We start from the raw sequence: 19,709 nt of genomic DNA, 5'->3' as shown, positions 1-19,709 counted from the left end.
CACTTTAAGAGGTGTACAGTATTTGCATTATTTCCCAACACATCACAATAGTGATGGTTTATTTATGTATGTTTAGGAGACTTTGTACTGCTTCATGACAACACTTAGTAGTTCACCTTCATAGAATTCAATTTCCATAGCAAGTAATATAAAATGAAGCATAGCTCTAATACACATTCATTAAAAATGTTCTTTTGTTTATTAGATGATTTAGCATGTCAGTACGCACAGTACCCTACACTATGATAGATAGAGCATAAGGAGGGAAAGGGAAATGTAAGGGGTGCAGTGACATGTAGGAATTGCTGAATGGAAAGTGAAAGTAATTACTGCCTCAGGCATAGAGGTGGGGCAGATAATATTTGATTGACAGTTCAGATATTTAAAACACCTGTTATGACCCTAGATATGACTGTTTTACTGAAAAAATTTGGGTTCCATGTTTAATTTGTAAAGGGCTTCCATTATACAGCTTTATATGTGTAGGTGACAGGTCCACATCAAGGGGGGTTATTTATTAAAGTCTGAATGCTAAAATCTCAAAAGTTTCGAGTATTTTTTTTTTTAACTATAAAATCCGAATTTTTAGTGGGAAAAAAACCTCGAGTTTTATTATACAAGGATGCAAAAAGTCAGGATACTCCATCTTTAATCTGTCAAGGTCCTGTAGAAGTCACATGGCAGAGGTCCTATTTGCAATCTGAAGATATTATGGTCTGCATGGAGTTTCGTACGATAATCAGAACATTTTGCCCATTTTTCTTCTGTTTATATACAGACTCATACAGTTAATTAATATTTGCCGCTTCTTCATATGGAGACTCTTAAGTGGAGTCTTCAGTCGCTAACCACATTGTCATTTAAGCACAATTATTTTATACCTAATTTAGATTTTGTTGACTGATTTTAATGTCCAACACATTTTTTATAAGCAGTTTTTGAGGTTAGATCCACACATTACGGTCGACAGTTGCCAGTATGAGAATATTTAGCACTTCAGGATCCAGGCACTTTAGGCAGAGCAACGGCAAACTGGATAGAACAGGCAGGCTCCCATTTTTGCCGCTTTGCAGTCAGGTTCACACTGTTTCAAGAACAGCAGACATTTCTTTGAATTGCTTGTGGAAGTTCTGAAATGCACAGGGAGTTAAACAATGTTAAAAAGCGACTCCACAGATGCAATTCAAACAACGTACCCCAAAAAAACCATTGTATTAAAACATACATCTTCTACAGTGATAAAATTGAGGCTCTACAATTGTTGCACAACAGAGCTCTTATAGGGATTGTTAACTTTTGAATTAACTTTTAGTATGGTGTAGAGAGTGATATTATATTTGCAATTGGTTTTAATTTTTAATTATTTGTGGTTTTTGAGCTGTTTAGCAACTCTTCCGCTTGCAATTTCAGAGATCTGGTTGCTACGGTCCAAACTACCCTTGCAACCATGCATTGATTTAAACAAGTGACTGAAATATGAATATGAGAGGGCCTGAATAGTAAGATGAGTAATGAAAAGTAGCCATAATTCATTTGAAGCCTTAGAGAGCAATTGTTATTAGATGGGGGCAGTAACTCCCAACTGAAAGCTGGAAGAGTCAGAAGAAAAAGGCAAATAATAAAACTATAAAAAAGAATAAATAAAGACCAATATAAATGTTACTCATAATTAGCCATTCTTCAAAAAAAAAAAAAAAATAAATAAATAAAATGGTACAGAAACAGCAGCAGAAGCCGGCAAATGATCTAATCTTTCAAATCACAGTTAACTTTACACATGCAGTATAACTATAACTATGTAACAGATTGCTAGAACTACTACAAGATTAATTATCTGTATATGCAATTTTGTAAAGCATATACTTTAATATTAACTGAACCATGAACATGTGGTATGTTTTATATCAAGCATAAAGGTGGCTATACAGTGGTCAATCCTCTGATGGTATCCCAATGCCCAATCAAATGTGGTCATGTATTTGTCATTCTAAAGCATTCGATTTTTTTACTGAACAGCCTTCCCTCTTCGCTTTATAAATAGAAAAATTTGTCTTATCTACCTTTGATCAAACCAACCCCTCATCACACTGAGCAGTAGCTTTTTAAGGAGGAATGTAATATGTTTTGTAGCACAAAAAACATGTGCAAAGATGCTTGTGAACATTAGTGACCATGTTTGCGTCCTTTTTGACTGATTAAAGACCTCAATGACTTCATCGCAAAGTTTGCAAACAAATAGCTTTTCTGAACATTTGCAGCATATGTAATTTTAACAAACACAAAGTAATTGTAGAGACAAAATATTTAACAAAACTCTAGAGCAGGTGTTGACACTAAACCTTTGCTTAGTGAAAATGCTCAATGTAATATGCCAGCGACTGATTTTACATTGCGAGCAGTACTTAAAGGAGAAGGAAACCCCTGGGCGCAAAAACCCTCCCCCCTCCCCTGTGTTGCCCCCCTCCCTCCTCCCCCCTGGCCTACCTGTCCCGATGGGCATATGCCCCTAACTTGTTACTTACCCTTCTGCACAGGTCCAGTCTACGGAGTTCACAGACGCCATCTTCTTCCAAGCGATCTTCTTCCTGCTTTGACGGCGCATGCGCAGTAGGAGCATTTTGCCGGTACGGATCTACTGCGCATGCGCCAAAAGTCACGAATCGGAAAACTTTGTGACTTTTGGCGCATGCACAGTAGATCCGTACCGGCGAAATGCTCCCACTGCATATGCGCCAAAACGACGGTCAAAGCAGGAAGAAGATCGCGTGGAAAAAGATGGTGTCTGTGAACTCCGTGGACTGGACCTGCCCAGAGGGGTAAGTAACAAGTTAGGGGTATTTGCCCAGCGGGACAGGTAGGCCAGGGGGGAGGAGGAAGGGGAAGCAACCCAGGGGAGGGGGGAGGGTTTTTGCGCCCAGGGGGTTTCCTTCTCCTTTAACATTCACAAAGGCACCATTTTAAATAACGCCTGCAACTTTTAATTACATTCCCTCATTAGTGCTAGTAATTACAATGTTGTTATAGCAGCCCTTCCTGTGCGTTACAGGACCAGGAAGTACTAAATGAAACTGGCTTCATATTCTTTTTTAGCACAAGAGATATCAAACCCCATATACTGTAGATATATTAATTAATAGAATAGACAAAGTATGTTCGGTAAAAGCCCTCTTGAATTAGCTCATGTTAGAAAGGTGTATTTTGACCCTTTAAGTACTCTACATAGAAAAATGATAGCACTTCATTGTTCAGTCTTTTTTGAGACTAAAATAACTGTAATGTTTCTAATTTTATAGGAAACAGGTTAATCCTGCCTCCAATAGACTGGAGAAATGGTTTATCCCGCCTGTTAAATCCTCACACTGACCGCTAGACTAGTGTGAACTCTTTATGGAGGGGAGGGTCATAGCCTTTGAATGAGGCAAGGTGTTAAGATTTAAAAAAAAAAAAAAATAGTACAGAGAATGCTATAAAGTTCATTGAAAAGTTTCCTATGAAACATCTTCAAGAAACATCTACAAGTCTTAGCATAATTGACCCCCCCTCAATTTTGTAGGCAATAATAAATACTATATGGTGCCAAATTCAGTTTGATCATTGGTCCCTTTGCTTGAGCTCCCTACATATCTGCTACAGTCACTGCCCATGTTTAAATGAGGGGTGGGAGACAGGCTTCAGTTCCCTTTCATTTCTGCCTAGATGCAAATTGGTTCCTATCCTACAGTGCAGTGTGTTACGTGCTGCTGGCTCCCCTGCACAGCCTGGGAAAGGAGGCAGCAGAAAGTGGAGGTTTTTGAACACTACTGTTCTCAGCTCATTCCTTCTGTATTTAAAGGAGTATAATGCACTAGTCCAAGCATAAAAATGGATCTGTACAAACCTTAAACTCTGGAATGGTCAACTCCAAAATTTTACTTGTAATCTGTCCAGAATAATCTGCCACTTTTAACTCTACGGTAACATAAGGATGGTTCAGAGACCGACAACTATCAGAACTCACAGCCATTCCAATTTTCCAGTGGAAGTCGACCAGCTGCAAAACATGTTAAATCTTAAATGATTATGAAAAAAACATATTTCATACATTCAGGAATAGAGAATTTTTTATTACTTACCGTAATTTCTATTTCCAAGTCACCTACCATGGCAGCACTCACCGCCCCTCAGGTCACTGGACAGGAAAGGGTTAACTCCAACACCCTATATCATCTGCTCTACACCGCCCCTACCTTGTCTATGTTTTCTAGCTTCAGAAGGGAGGGAAGTTGGTGAGTGCTGCCATGGTAGGTGACTTGGAAATAGAAATTACGGGAAGTAATACAAATATCTCTATTTCCCAAGCCATGGCAGCTCATCACCAACATGAGAATTTCCAAAGCCCATAAGAAGGGAGGGATAACAACTGATGCTTAATATTTATTATGAATGCAACACAGCCTGCAAAACCTTTCTCCCAAATTTAGCTTCTTGGGAAAGAAAAACATTCAACTTATAATGTTTGACAAACGTATGTAAGGAGGTCCATCTTGCAGCCTTACAAATTACATCTGGCAGCGCTCTGGCCTCCGCCGCCCAGGAAGCAGCCAGTGCTCTAGTAGAGTGAGCCTTCAAGTCTCTAGGTACCTCTCTGCCCGTCTTGTGATAGGCGAACACTATGCAATCAATGATCCATCGACTAATAGTGGCTTTAGATGGAGCACAACCTCTTCTAGGGCCTCTTGGAGTGACAAAGAGTCTTTCCTATCTCCTCCACGACTGTGTACGGGTCAGATAATGTGAGATTATTCGAACTAGGTCCAACGTATGCCACTGCCGCTCACGCTCTGTTTTTGGATTCGAACAGGAGGGTAAGGTTATCTCCAAATCTATTTGAAATTGTGACACAACCTTTGGAAGAAATTCAAATGCTGGTCTCAAGACAACTTTGTCAGGAAACAAAATCGTATCAGGTTCCTTTGCCGAGAGAGAATGAATTTCCCCAACCCTGCAAGCTGAAGTGATCGTCACCAGGAATAAAGATTTTAAAGTAACATGCCAATCCGAAGCTTCTTCTAAAGGTTCAAAAGGAACTGCCGTTAAAACCTTCAGGACCAAAGGCAAATCCCAGGGAGGCATTCTTAGTCGTCTCACTGGACACACTCTCTTCAGTGCATTAAATAAGCGGATGACTAAGGGAACCTCAGCCCATGACCTTTCAGTTAATTCCGAAAGTGCCGAAACTTGTCCTCTCAAGGTACTGACACAGCTTCCTTTGGTACCCAGCATAGAGAAACTGCACCAATTCCGACGCACAAGGACATCTGGGATTAAATCCTCTATCTTCCGCAAACTTGACAAAACATTACCAGACACGATAATACTGATTGATGTCGAGGGTTTCCTAGATTTCAATAGTAATTCTATCAGGTCTTTCTCGAGGCCCATATCTGAGAACCTCTGCCTTTCAACTTCCACGCCCTCAACGACAAGTGGAACACCTCTTGAAAGGAAACTGGACCCTGCATCAGTAGATCTTTCACAGTCGGTAGTTTCATTGGAGGCTCCACTGACATCTGCCTCAAAAGCGGAAACCAGGGACGCCTGGGCCAAAATGGAATTATTGCTATCACTTGTGTCCCTTCTTTGTCTATTTTCTTCAACACCCTCCAAATTAATGGAAAGGGTGGAAAGACATAACCGACCATCCCTCTCCAGTGGGTACCTTGAAAAGAACCTCCTGCACTTGTGGTTGTGATCCGAGGCCATGAGGTCTATCTCTGGATTGCCAATGGTCTGGAACACAGAGAGATTCAGAGACCACTCTCCAGGCTCCAAGGCATTCCTGCTCAGGAAATCTGCCTGCACATTCATCTTGCCTGGCACATAAAAGGCTACTAAACCTCTGAAGTTTATCTCCACCCATGACATGATCGTTGACAGCTCTTCTATCAACCGAGCACTTTTGGTGCCTCCTTGTCTTTGTACATAGACCACAGCCGTGGCATTGTCTGACCGGATTTTTATCCACTTTTGTGTTATCCTCTCTAAAAATGCAAATAGAGCCATCTTTATTGCCCTCAACTCCAATATATTGGAATGAAGATGAGACTTCCCACTTCCCTTGGTCTGACAGATCGTCCAACATGGCTCCCCAGCCTACTTGAGAGGTGTCTGTTGTAATCGTGATGTAGTCTGGCTTGGTTAACAGCATTCCTCTGGTCAGGTTCCCCGGAACCAGCCACCAGTTTAAGCTCGCCATCACATGTTTTGGAATATGAAGGAGTTTCTTAAGATTCATGGGATTGGTGGTCCCCGATCTCAGAAAACAGATCTGAATGGGTCTCATGTGCCACCTCGCCCATCGTACCATCTGAATGGTCCCAGGAGTGACATATAATCCTTGACTGTCACTCTGGCGAGTCGTTGAAAAGACTTCAATCGGTCTTTGATGTGCGAGACTTTCTGCTCTGGAAGAGACACTGTCCTTTGAAGACTGTCCAAACTGGCTCCCAGGAAAATTATCTTCTAAATTGGCATTAGATGACTTTTCTGCCAGTTTATCACGGAAACCGAAATGTTGCAGAATTGCAACAGCTTCTGTCTCTTTTTCTTACAACATCTCCCTCTGAGTTGGATACCAGCAGGATATCATCCAAATAATGAAAGGCTGGAACTCCCTCCACTCTCAAGAAGGCTATTACTGTCACTTAGACCTTTGAGAAAGTCCTTGGAGAGGTAAACAGGCCGAACGGGAGGCAAGTGAACTGCTCATGCTGCTCCTGGAACACAAGGTTTTTTCAGTGTGGACTGTACACTGGAACATGGAAGTATGCATCTTTGAGATCAAGATTTACTAACCATGCCCGAGGAGGAACCGCTGCGATTATGGATGCCAGGGATTCCATTTTGAATTTTCTGCAATGTACGAACTGATTTAAGGGCAGAAGATCCAACACCGGTCTGAACGCCCCTGAGGATTTTTTGACTAGGAAGAGTTTGGAGTAAAATCCTCTCTTTTGTTGCTCCCGAGGTACTGGTTCCACAGCACCAGTTTCTAGCAACTGTTCCACGTATTCCTGAAATATTTATTTTGCCCCTTGAACCTTCGGAACCAAAGAAACTCGATACACATCGTGTCTTGGGACCCTGGAAAATTCCAGTTGATAACCTTCTTTTATAATCTCTAGAACCCAATGATCCCGAATATTCTCGGCCCAAACCTCTTCAAAGAGTGCCAGACGCGCTCCTACTGCACAGGCTCGAGCCGGCCTGATATCATTGTGTTCTACCTGACAGAACACAATGATATCAGACAGTTGCCTTCTTTGCCGGCTGCCGTGGCTCCCGCCTAGAAGATCTCCATGGGGACTGTCTACTCTGGGACCTACCAGGTCTGTATTGTCTTGAATTCCGAAAATTCTGCTCTAGACCCTTGACATCTGAATTCTCTCTCCTGCGGGAGAAAAACACTTTTCCCCCCGGACACCTTTTTAATAATCGAATCCAGACTTTCACCAAACAATCTGTCTCCTTCAAAGGGCAACTGACATGAATTGGTTTTGGAGGCAGTGTCTGCTGACCAGGACTTTAGCCATAATGTCCTCCTAGATGCCACCGAAAGGGCCATCAACCTCGCCGCCAAACGGACAAAATCGATGGAGGCTTCTGCCACGAAATCAGTAGCTATTTTCAGATCAGACATCATATCTCGCAAAACTGATCTCTTCACATTTAAAGAAATAGCATCTTCTAGATTATTAAACCAGATCTTCATTGCCCTAGAAGTTGAAGTAAGCACAACTGCAGGCCTGCAAGATGCTCCGGCAGAGACAAATGCTTTCTTTAGATCAAACTCCATCCGCTTCTCCATCAGATCTCTAAATGCACCCGCATCGTCAACAGGTAGGGTAGTTTTTTTGCAAATTTCCACTGAATAACCACTCTCTTTTCTGTCTTTTTCCACTCTGAGCTAATTAATTTAATTGAGCCATGAACCAGAAAAGTAGACAAACGTTTCTTCACAGATGGAAACAATTTGTCCGCCGAAGAACTCTTTGGGGTCTCCTCCGTTAGACTTAATGTCTTTCTTACTGCCTTCACTAGACCTTCTATTGTTGAGAAATCAAAGGCAGACTTATCCTCAGAGAGATTTTCTCCTTCCTCTGATAAATCTGACTGGACATCCGCAGGATCATAATATTCATCCTCCGAAATGGACTCATACAGCACTTCCCGAGATCTCTTAGGCCTCCTGTCCGAGGAAGATGCTTCCTCTACCCAATGCACGCTTTTTTAGGGACACTAAAGCATCCAATTGGGGCGCTGAAGAAGTTTGAGGCTCAGTCGTTAAGGTTTGTTCCACTACCGGCTGCTTTCTTGCTTGCTGACTTTCCACCTTCTGTGCTTCGGTAGAGGCAGAGAGGCTAAACAGGAAAGAAACAAGCACTATCAGCCTTCCAATCTCTCTCATATAACAACTCAGTTATCATCTGCTTACCTAGAAACTTTTGGCTGCACTCCTCTCCCAGAGCCAGACTGATTCATCTGTAACCTATGAGACAGGCAATAGTAAGCACCCCTGCGTCCAAAAATGAAGAATCTATCTTTCCCCATGCTCACTGACACACCACGCTCCACTTCCAACTACTGGCGCGCGTCGTGACGTCAGGACCCGGCGCGCGAGTCAGTCGCTTCAGAAATAACGCGCGTCTGGAAATGACGCCTTCATTCGGCCGGTGAAACACAAGGCTGCCTGGCTCTGGGAGGAACTCCCAATGACACGCTTCTGGAACATAGCGCCACAGCACTATTGGCTCACTGCGTCTGTAAAAAGCAGTATACAAGGAGCCACACGTCACCACCAACAGCATGGCCAGTTAAACTGTAGGCCAATTTAGGTGGAAAATGACCCAGCCATCGGTGGGGGGGGGGGGGGAAGAGAGAGAGAGAGAGAGAGAGAGAGAGAGAGAGAGAGAGAGAGAGAGAGAGAGAGAGAGAGAGAGAGAGAGAGAGAGAGAGAGAGAGAGAGAGAGAGAGAGAGAGAGAGAGAGAGAGAGAGAGAGAGAGAGAGAGAGAGAGAGAGAGAGAGAGAGAGAGAGAGAGAGAGAGAGAGAGAGAGAGAGAGAGAGAGAGAGAGAGAGAGAGAGAGAGAGAGAGAAATCGGTAAGCCATCCTAGTGACCTGGAAAGGAAAAAGACAAGGTGGGGGCAGTGTAGAGCAGATATTATAAGGTGTTGGAGTTAACCCTTTCCTGTCCAGTGACCTGAGGGGCAGGGAATACTCATGTTGGTGAGGAGCTGCCATGGGTGGCTTGGGAAATTTAGGTTTAAGTTCTCAACCGGTGTGGTGCATGAGATAACTTCACCTTTCTCTTTACCTTAACAGTTGTGAGTCCTTTTTAATCGTCCAACCTTGTGTGCCACTGCATTCTGTAGTGTTTTCTTAGCATGTCTTGTGAACCAAGTAAACAAGTGACTGAAAGATGGATTTATGACTGTACCCATGCTAATGAGCCAACTAAATGAGAAATTTTTACAAGGTATTATTTTTGTTTTTTATACACAATGCAGGATACTTGGGGCATATTCTCCTCCAGTTGTTTTAACTGATGGAGAAGCACGTGAACCTCCTGCCACTTGTTTTTCATATAAATAGAGAAGTCCCTTTCAATACTGAAACACTTGGTAGCGAAAAGTGCCAGAACTTGCTCTGTTGTGCTTTTCTCACTCATACAATAGCACCTAATGCAAAATGCTAGAGCTGTGGCAAATGATTTACTTGAGCTGAGGAAGTGTTAGCAGTGTGGTGATCGAGGATACATAATCAATGTTGAGCCTTTAAAAATAGTACAGTATTTCAGATATACATGATATAATAGCTTGAAATCTATACAAAATGCTTTAGATTATATAGAAGGCATACTGATAAATGTATCTAAAAATGACATATTGCAAACATAACATTTAGGGCAATGGTAGAAATAGCTTGAGCTTAGCTAATTGAGCTTAGTTATTGATATTGCCATGTTCTTTGCAAAATAAATAATGCTTCTTTAAACTAAATTATACTAAATTAAGTCAATAAGTTTAATGTCCATGTACTGGAAGAATGATCTCAAACAGTATGCAGTTTTAGAAAGTTTTTTTTTTTTTTAAATCCTAAAAGTATAGAATTATTTTGCTATAGAAGACCTTATGAAATGATTTTTCTTTCAAATACATCAAGCATGTTATCAATGCATCATTTTTTTTCGACTTCTTTTACACAAATCCTTGTGTTTACCTGACCTGTTCTTTTATATGCATACTAAAATTTAAGCTTTTGAACAAATCATTACAATCTTAGGCATAGGCAGCAACTTGATCCACAGAAACTTGTAATCCCGGAAAAGAGACTATATACCTACCCCTTTTGACATAAGTTCGTTCTGATGGGCTTATATAGAAAAGGTGCATAAACACGAAGAACATTAAAAATACATGTTTTATTTACCTCTCCAGATGGTAGCAGATCTCTACTCTTTTGGAGCTCACACAAGTGCTTCCCCTCTTCATTCCATACATGTCGAATGACTTGCAGAATCTGCTTTGGCAGTTTGCTGATTAACATGCTCAGCAGCTCCTCACAAGTCACATTATACTTTGCTGCTGTGCTGTTAATTTGAGAAGGAGATCATGTTTAATTCCAATATGCAAAGTCAATATTCCTTTCGGGAAACTTCTAAAGATACAGCTATAAAGGTTTATGCTAAGGTTGTACACTATTTAAACTTCAAAGTAAAGCCAAGAAAATAACACTTTAGTCAGAAATTATATGAAAAGTCTAAAATAGAATACTGCTAGAAATTCTGTATTTTTTATACTAAACAAACTTACTGCACCAAACACCTATTAAAATAAATGATTTATGCTTTCAAAGTTTGCTACAGGGGGTCACCATCTTGTAACTATGTTAAACATCTTTACAAGAGCAAGACCTTGCACATGCTCAGTGTGGTCTGGGCTTCAGTTGGGAGGTTAAGCTCTACATGGTCAACGGCTGCTTTACAGGGAAAACAAAAAAAGCCGCTAGAGTTCTGGGAAGTAAGGTGGGGGCCTTCCCCCTGCCTTTTGAAAGTATGATCGTTTCCCTGCAGAGCGGTTATGGACCATCTCAAATTTCCTATCCACAGCAGTCAGAGCAAGTAAAACGAAGGGGGAATTTCACTGTGTACAGTCAGGTTTCTTATAAAAACAGAAATTCAAATAGGGTATGGTGCGCTGAGACAACAGTATATCTGTCCCAAAATCTGAAAAGAGAAAAATATGCCTGATGCCTGTGAAAAGAAAACGTACGTTCTTGCAGAATATAACTACTCACAAACTCCTTGTGGTATTCATGCCAATAAGTGTTCTCAACACAATAGAAAAATCGGGCCTCCTTTGTGAATGGTGCCTACAGGGAAAGAAACTTCGGATAGTGCAATAAGGTAGGTAAAGTTTTAGGACTGCAGTGCACAGTCCTCACTTACCCCTTTAACTTGCAACAGATGCGCATACAAGCAGTAATCAGGAGCGCTGGGGGAGATGCTGTTCAACATGCTGTATCGGCTTCTTATCTGACACTGCCAAGGCTCTTCGTGCTTTTGTTGGTTGCACTGATACGTTGGTCCGAGGATTCTGCGCCACCAGTCCAGCGGAGGGTTGAACGGCATCTCCCCCAGCGCTCCTGATTGAACATCCATAAACAGGGAGATCCTTGACGATCAGGCATATTTTTCTCTTTTCAGATTTTGGGACAGATATACTGTTGTCTCAGCGCACCATACCCTATTTGAATTTTTGATTACACACGTGGACCAGTGGATCCACATACCAGAGGTGCTGCTTAGATATTTCTACAAAGCGCGGTCTCTTCACCACTTCACATACAAACTTATAAAAACAGAACACATTTTTAATTAAAGTATATTGGAGATGAATAAATGTACTCTGCATGCTTACTGCATCCTATTATATTCTCACATTCTGGATTCCAATGTCATGACCTACTGCTGTACTTGATCACGCTATATGTGCATCTCATATGCATATGGTTATGATATCATTGTAAATTTGTATTGACTTTTTTGTGCTGCTCCAAGAAAAATACTTGAATTAAAAAAAAAAAAAGTATATTGGAGATGGTTTCTTTTTCATTATAGAAAGTAAAAATGGGATTTTATTTTTTTGCATTTACATCCCCTTTAAATGTCACTTTTAAATGGTAAGTTTCTAGGGCTAACTTTTTTTTATGCAACAACCAGCGGACATCAGAATTAAATCAGATCCTCTTAAGAAGCATGCTAAATTACCTAAAGTTACCTATATTGTACACACTTTTTGAACTAACTGGGACAACTCCATTTATAAGCTGAAGTGTGCCACACACCCTTTTATAACCTATACATTATTTTCCTTTCTAGTTCATTGCTATGCTTAGTTGGGTGTACTGACATTTTATTGGCTATTCCCAACCTACATGTACAAAAGGGGGTCGCTAAAGGTCTTTCTTCTACAACAACATAAAACCTGTCCATCATGTCTGCTTCTATCATGATTAAAGGATTGCACCATGCAACTAGGCATGGGAGTTGTACATACCCTGGCATATCTACATCAGCAGAGAAAACAACCCATGTGCCACCAGCAGGGTGGTGGCACATGTGCGGATTCAGGCAGATTAGTCGCCCAGCAACAAATAAACTCTTCTTTGGGCGACTAATCTCCCCGAAATGCCTTCCCGCCGGCAAGAATGTGAATCGCAGGCGGGATGGCATATGGATCGCTTCGGTTTTCATAACAACACACTTTTTTAGTACTGTAGTATGTGTCACGTGCCATTTTAAAAAATAAGGGTCGCTCCCTGGGATCCTAGAATTCACAGTGCAGACAAACAAACCATACATGTTAGGTCTTGACCCAATAAACAGACAGAGTTATGTCTTTTGCTTCCACACTTCTTTCTTTTACAGTTAGAGCTGCGGTTAGGTGATCTTTCAAGCAGCAAAGAGACCATCACCAAATGGTGGTTCAAGGCAAGAGATGTAAAGGGTACTATTTACTTAAAGGGGAACTCTGGCTTCCAAACCAAAAATCTGATAAAGAGGCCCACATAACACAGAAACCCCTAATATATCCATCACAGTTACCTGTTTCTTCAAAAAGTATGAATAAATGCCATTTTCTTTGCTGGAATCCATCTGTTTAACAGTTCTACTATTTCTGCATCATTTGAAATCCTGGCAGTTAAGGAGGGACTAAAACACTGATGTTACAAACTGTAACAACTTTGCCACAACTTACAGATAGCATGCAGGAACTACATAACCCACAATGCATTGCACTGTGATGTTCCGTTCCTTGTTGAAGTCACGTATGCAAGAAATTGTGGGGTTTGGAGAATGCAGGCTGAGGACAGCTGGCTGTTGATACAAAGTAACAGTAGTCAGCCAGCTCAGCAAAGTAGTCAGAGAGATCAGTATTGGACTAGGCTTAGAGAACTATCAGAAACCATTAAAAATCATGAAAAGTCTGCACATTTTTTAAATGATGTATATTGAAAAGTTGCTTGGAATTATGTTTACTTTTCAAAAAGCTTAAATTATGTTTTTGTGGAGTTCCCCTCTAAATATATAAGCATTTTGGGAGTATTGATTTCCTTTAAAGTGAAATATTGTGATCTGATTTCAATAAGTGTAGCAAATAGCTCCACTGTATGCTACAATTATACTGTAATTATAATCTGGAAGAGAGAAATGGTAAATGTCCAGTGTTTTAGGGTTAATTCTCTACCTGAATCAGTCGTACTGGCTGATACATTAGATAGCTTTAAGAAGGGGTTGGATGGCTTTTTAGCAGATGAGGGAATACAGGGTTATGGAAGATAGCTCACAGTACAAGTTGATCAGTGAAGAAGGAATTTTTTTCCCCCTCTGAGGAAAATTGGAAAGGCTTCAAATGTTTTTTTTTGCCTTCATCTGGATTAACTATCAGTTACGCAGGTTAAAATAGAGTTAAAAGGTTGAACTTGATGGACGTGTGTCTTTTTTTCAACCTAACTTACTATGTTATTATGTAAAGGAACAGTAACACCAAAAAATTACTGAAAAGTGTTTTAAAGGAAAGCCAATATATTATAGTGGTGCCCTGCACTAGTGAGTTTGCTTCAGAAACACAACTACAGTTTATATAAAAAAGATGCTGTGTAGTCATGGGGGCAGCCATTCAGGCACAGCCATTCAGGCACAGCAAAGAGTAGATAACAGATAAGCTTTATAGAATCCCATTATGTACTACAGAGCAGATCTGTTATCTGCGGTGTATCCTGTGCCTTTTCTCATTTTTCAGTTTTGAACGGCTGCCCCCATGGCTACACAGCAGCTTGTTTATATAAACTATAGCTTTGTTTCTGAAGCAAATACACCAGTTTTATCAGTGCAGCACAGCACTAAATTATGTTTTCATTAGTTTAGAACACTAATTTTTTTTGTTTTATTGTTCCTTTTTTCAGTTTAGATGTTTTTAGATTGTTCACCACAAATAAACGCTTTTTTCAACTGCTTTCCTTTTTTATTGGTTTTTCAAAATTGAAGTTTAAAGTTTGTCTCTGGTGTCTCAATTGGATACATCACAAATAGATCACCAGAAATAGACTTTTTGCAATTACCTTTTATTTTCTATCTGAAACCAACTGAAAAAGTATTTCTGAAAAAACCCTTACTTTAAAGGAGAACTTAATCTCAACAATAAGAAATGCCCCTACCTACTACGCTAGAAAGTCCCCATACCTGCTTCCTCCCCACGCATACTGTGTTACCCCTGAAATTGCCCCTAACACTTTGCTCACATATCTTTGCAGAGTAAGGCCAGTGGAGCACATGGGTGCCATCTTCTGTCTTCTTTGGGACTTCTTCCTTCTCTTTGACAATTTCAGGCGCCCATGAGCTCCATTGCGCTTACTCTGCACCGATACGTGAGCAAAGTGTTATGGACACTTTCAGGGGTAACCAACTATATGAGGGGAAATTATCTAGGGTACTAGGTAGGGGCTTTTCTTATTGGGGGGTTAGTTCTACTTTAAAGTAAGACTGTCAATAGCTCACTCAAAAGTTCATCCATGTTTTCCCCAGGTAGGATACAATGTCATCAAACATTGGACACCCAGTTGCAATAATCGGAGAGTTATTAGCCCCATTTTACTTTATAAACATGCCGTGATTGCAGGTTTGTTTGTTTATTTGTGTAAATTGCTTATTCATTTTTGGTGAATGACCAATCAGAATACTCACACTCAAGCAAACAAAATCAAATTGTTCGTATCTTTAAACAATTCTATATTATGTGTGAAACGCTAAAGGAACAGTTCAGTGTGAAAATAAAAACTGGGTAAATAGATAGGCTGTGCAAAATAAAAAAATGTTTCTAATATAGTTAGTTAGGCAAAAATGTAATGTATAAAGTCTGGAGTGACTGGATGTGTAACATAATAGCCAGAACACTACTTCCTGCTTTTCAGCTCTCTAACTCTGAGCTAGTCAGCAACTTGAAGGGGAGCCACATGGGACATATCTGTTCAGTGAGTTTGCAATTGATCCTCATCATTCAGCTCAGATTCAAAAGTAGCAGCTATGACCCATGTGCCCCCCCCCCAAGTCTCTGATTGGTTATTGCTTGGTAAACAGGGTAACCAGTCAGTGTAAACCAAGAGAGCTGAAAAGCAGAAAGTAGTGTTCTGGCTATTATGTTACACACAGAAGGTCACTCCAGCCTTTATACATTACATGTTTGCCTAACTAACTATATTAGAAACATTTTTTATTTTGCACAGCCTATCTATTTACACAGTTTTTATTTTTATACTAAACAATTCCTTTAAGGTCAATGGAAAAGGTCACTTCTTTCCTGCACTCCTAGCCATTCCCTGCATGGTTATATCCCCAAAGTATTTACACTGACTGTGGAGCTAGGTTGCCACTAGGGACCTCAGTCCTACTTTGGCAATATCTCACAATCACACGCCAAACACATGGGGAAGGAGAAGAAAAGGGTCCAATGGACAACGCCCATTTTTTCCCCCATTGGGTTTTATCAACAGTGATGCAGTTTAAAGGAGAAGGAAAGGTTAAACTAAGTAAGCCTTATCAGAAAGGTCCATCTAAATATAACAGTAAACCCCCAAAGTAGTGCACTCCGAGTCCCCTGTCAAAAGAAACACTGCATTTCTTTCCTTCTATTGTGTACACATGGGCTTCTGTATCAGACTTCCTGCCTTCAGCTTAAACCTCATTGCCCTGGGCAAGAGCATGCTCAGTTTGTTCCTCTTCCCCCCTTCTCTGCTGTATTCTGAGCCCAGAGCAGGGAGAGACTCAGGCAGGAAGTGACGTCACACCATGTTAATACTGCAGCTCCTATCCTAAACAAACAGAGAGCTTCTAGAGCTTTTTACTCAGGTATGGTAAAACATTCTACAGAATAAATATAGCATTCTAGCTTGCACTATTGCAGCTAATCTATTGGCAATAAAATGCCTCCGTAGCTTTCCTTCCCCTTTAAACACACCCAAGTAGTACAAACAAAGGCTGAACTGATTTAAACACACTGATAACTAGTTTTAGCATGTGAAAAGAAGCAGTTGCCCTATGCATGTATTTACAGAATGTACCTGCCCAATTACTATGTTTTAACAGAAATATAAAATACCCACCTGAAAAGCGCAGTCATTCCTCTAATGATTTTTCGAAGTTCATCCTCACTTATGTGAACACCGACTGCTTGAAAACTCTGCAAAACAAAGATTAAATAACTTGAAAATAAGATAAGTGCAGGCAACGGAGCACAAAGAGTTGTGGGTCAGGATTCCAGATGCAGAGCAAGATGCAAAGTTAAAAAATAAATCTGCATGCATACCTGAAAAATTGCATGACAGTCTACACCGGATCTCTGCCTTTGGAGGTGCTGAACACTTTGCTGGCACTTCATTATTTTAAGATAAAGAAACAAAAATAGGTTAAAAAAAAATTATACATTTCTATAAATGTTCCCATGGTTCTATATTAAAGGGGAGGATTACCTTTCAGTAAACTTTTAGCATGTTATAGCATGTCCTATTCCTAGCAGCATTGCAATTGTTTTGTGAAGCTACAATTTTATTATTTTTATTACTCATCTTTCTATTAATCCCTCACATATTCATCTTCCAAACTCTAATTCAAACTACTTCCTGGTTGCTAGGGTAAATTGCCTCCTAGTCACCAGATAGCTGAACAAGAAGCTTAATAACTGGAAAACCACAAAAAAAAATGAAAAGAAATGAAGACCAATTGCAAATTGTCTTAGAAAACCACATTTTAGATCATATTAAACATTACTATAAAGATGAACAACCCATTTAAGCAGGAGATGGTCAGAATGCAAATCTGATCAGCGCACAGGAGGAAGAAAGCCTGCCCTAAGCAATAAAAACATGCATTACAACTTGTAAATTGATTTGTGATCTTTGTAAATGTAAAGAATATAGCATTTTAATGCATTTTTAAATACGGATATAATATTGATATTTTACCCAAGGACAAAAAAAAAAAAAAAAGAATTCAGAGCACGTGTAGTATTATGGCCATGCCCTTTAGATGCTTTTGTCAAATTCACAGAAAAACCAAACCACAGCATTGGTGGCAACATTTGCTTAAAGTCTGATAAGCCAGGATAACACGAGATTAAGAATATAAATGCAGTGAGCCAAACAGATAGTGCTTGCTATGTAAGGGTTATGAGACCTGCAGCAAACCTGGCACCAGTTACTACATTTCTGCTGAAAAGAAGAAATTGATGGAACATGGAAGCTATATATCACATAAATGAGTTTTATAATGTTTTGGAGTTACATTTTGGAGTACACACTTATATGGCAGGGGCTGCATAAAACAAAATATAATAATGGGTGTTGATTTGTAGCAGCACTCGCTGCCATGGAGACACTGTAAATGTAATTTCCAGCACATTATACCAACAGAGAAATGGTTACTGGAAACAACATACCATCACATATACAATTAGAGCAGTGTATCCTACATCCCAAGAACATTACAATTTAAAGTGAGAGCTGTGAATGCTAGCACTACAAGCACATTATACGATAAGATGAAATGGATTCTGGTAGCCAAAGACTGCACAGATTGTTTTATTTAATTCTTCTGGATTGTCTGAATAATTCAAAATGACTTTATGGTCACCTCCTCCTTCTGGCTGCAAATATATAAATCAGTGTGAAAGGTCTGATGTATCTACAGTTAATTTGCTTTGGCCTAATATGACCCATATCAAGATTATGGATCAAGCCTGCATAAGCTTTGTGGCACATATTTTCTCACAATAGCATCTATGGTACTGGATATAAATACAAAGTCTAATGTAAAGTTACTAAACTGCTTAGTAATGACCATGGTGATTCACTGATAAAAGGCTTTCTTGGTAAGAGTATTGGGGTTCTGGCAGATGTTCATATGCAAGCTTGCAGCAGAAATAGGATGAAAGTGATTGCACGTACCAGCTCAGCAAAGAGATCAGGTGGAACTATTTTAATCAAGTCACCGGTCTTCTCAAAACCTGAAAGCAACAAAATACAAGCCTGTTTATATGCACTAGCACATAGCCACTAACATAAGCCAAACGGGCTCCTAATGGATCAATTTGGAAATCAAAGGGGTTCCACAACCCTTATTATTATTTGCCTGTCTCACTACTTATTGGGTTTTTATACACGATAATAGTTCAAAAGCAAAAATAACCTATATGATCAAACCCCTGGATATCACAGGTCACATATATGATCAAACCCCTGGATATCACAGGTCACATGTGGCTAGGGTTGCCACCTGGCTGGTATTTTGCCGGCCCAGCAGGTAAAAATGATGGTTGATCCCAATGTTATTAATAGGGAAAAAAGATAAATATATTGGCTGGTATTGTTTTCCAGAAAAGATGGCAACCCTACATGTGGCTGGGCTGAAGCAGTCTATGCAGCTACAGTGCAATCAGTATAGTCCCCTTTATGTATCCATATCCAGCAGTAGGGCTCATGCCATGGTTAGGTAAATCCAAGTAGATATTACCATCCCTACAGCAAATTATTTTTAAAGCCCCCAAAATGTCTAGAGGTTGACCCATATTTATTGCAATTGTACATGAATTTAGGGCCTCGTGGGGCCCCTATAACTGCTGGGGCTCCAAGCAGCCGCCGAGTCGGCTTCCTCTGTAGTTCCGCCCCTGCGGTAAACCAGCACCCAAATCGACCGCACCCACACATCCAACAAACACACCAGTGAAACAACCCACGCACCCTGCTTCTTACCCAAGGCTTCCAGCTCTCGCTCAAACATCCCTGCCACCGAGCGAGCTGCCATTCACTCCTATCAACGGTGGATCACTTCCGCAATATCACGTGAGATACGCGAGAGAAGGGAATCGAGTGGCCATTTTTAGTACGGGCAAAGCCATTTCGAATTCTCTTTAACTTTAACTAATAAACCATCTTTCGCTTTGACTCCCCGGTATAATAAGACCTACAACTCTCATCTTCCCTCTAGGGCCGATGTCTTGTTGAGGTTGATGTTATAAACCACCAACAGATAAGAAGGCACAACTTGAAAAGCCTCTCCATTAGTTCTGTCACTGTAGTCTCCCCTTTGCCTTCCACCGCACGCGCTCTACATTCCGGAA

At 40.5% G+C, this 19,709-nt stretch overlaps 3 protein-coding genes across 11 annotated transcripts in view; 1 reads left to right on the top strand and 2 right to left on the bottom strand.

The window, feature by feature from the left end:
- Positions 1-176: 176 nt before the first annotated feature.
- commd6.S (COMM domain containing 6 S homeolog) lies at positions 177-19,478 on the bottom strand. Of its 9 annotated transcripts, none has more exons than XM_018248494.2 (8): positions 19,342-19,478; positions 18,538-18,596; positions 16,902-16,967; positions 16,699-16,775; positions 11,335-11,409; positions 10,468-10,627; positions 3,878-4,030; positions 177-1,130 (listed from the first exon to the last, which is right to left on the bottom strand). In XM_018248494.2, the coding sequence occupies exons 1-8, from the start codon at positions 19,391-19,393 to the stop codon at positions 1,080-1,082; spliced, it is 693 nt and encodes a 230-aa protein (XP_018103983.1). In that variant the 5' UTR covers positions 19,394-19,478; the 3' UTR covers positions 177-1,079.
- On the bottom strand, positions 4,037-8,890 carry LOC108709773. The gene is made up of 2 exons (XM_018249908.2): positions 8,474-8,890; positions 4,037-8,399 (listed from the first exon to the last, which is right to left on the bottom strand). Exon 2 carries the CDS (start codon positions 6,040-6,042, stop codon positions 4,738-4,740), a length of 1,305 nt encoding a protein of 434 aa, XP_018105397.1. The 5' UTR covers positions 6,043-8,399; positions 8,474-8,890; the 3' UTR covers positions 4,037-4,737.
- Positions 19,336-19,709, top strand: part of uchl3.S (ubiquitin C-terminal hydrolase L3 S homeolog) — a 31,608-nt gene continuing 31,234 nt past the window's right edge. Inside the window, exon 1 of the mRNA XM_018249910.2 lies at positions 19,336-19,431. The gene's annotated coding sequence lies outside the window, so the exon portion shown is untranslated. The remainder of the gene's footprint in view (positions 19,432-19,709) is intronic.

This window comes from Xenopus laevis, chromosome 2S (assembly GCF_017654675.1).
Source record: "Xenopus laevis strain J_2021 chromosome 2S, Xenopus_laevis_v10.1, whole genome shotgun sequence".
NCBI classification, from domain to species: domain Eukaryota; kingdom Metazoa; phylum Chordata; class Amphibia; order Anura; family Pipidae; genus Xenopus; species Xenopus laevis.
This window is presented reverse-complemented; position numbering and strand designations above follow the sequence as displayed.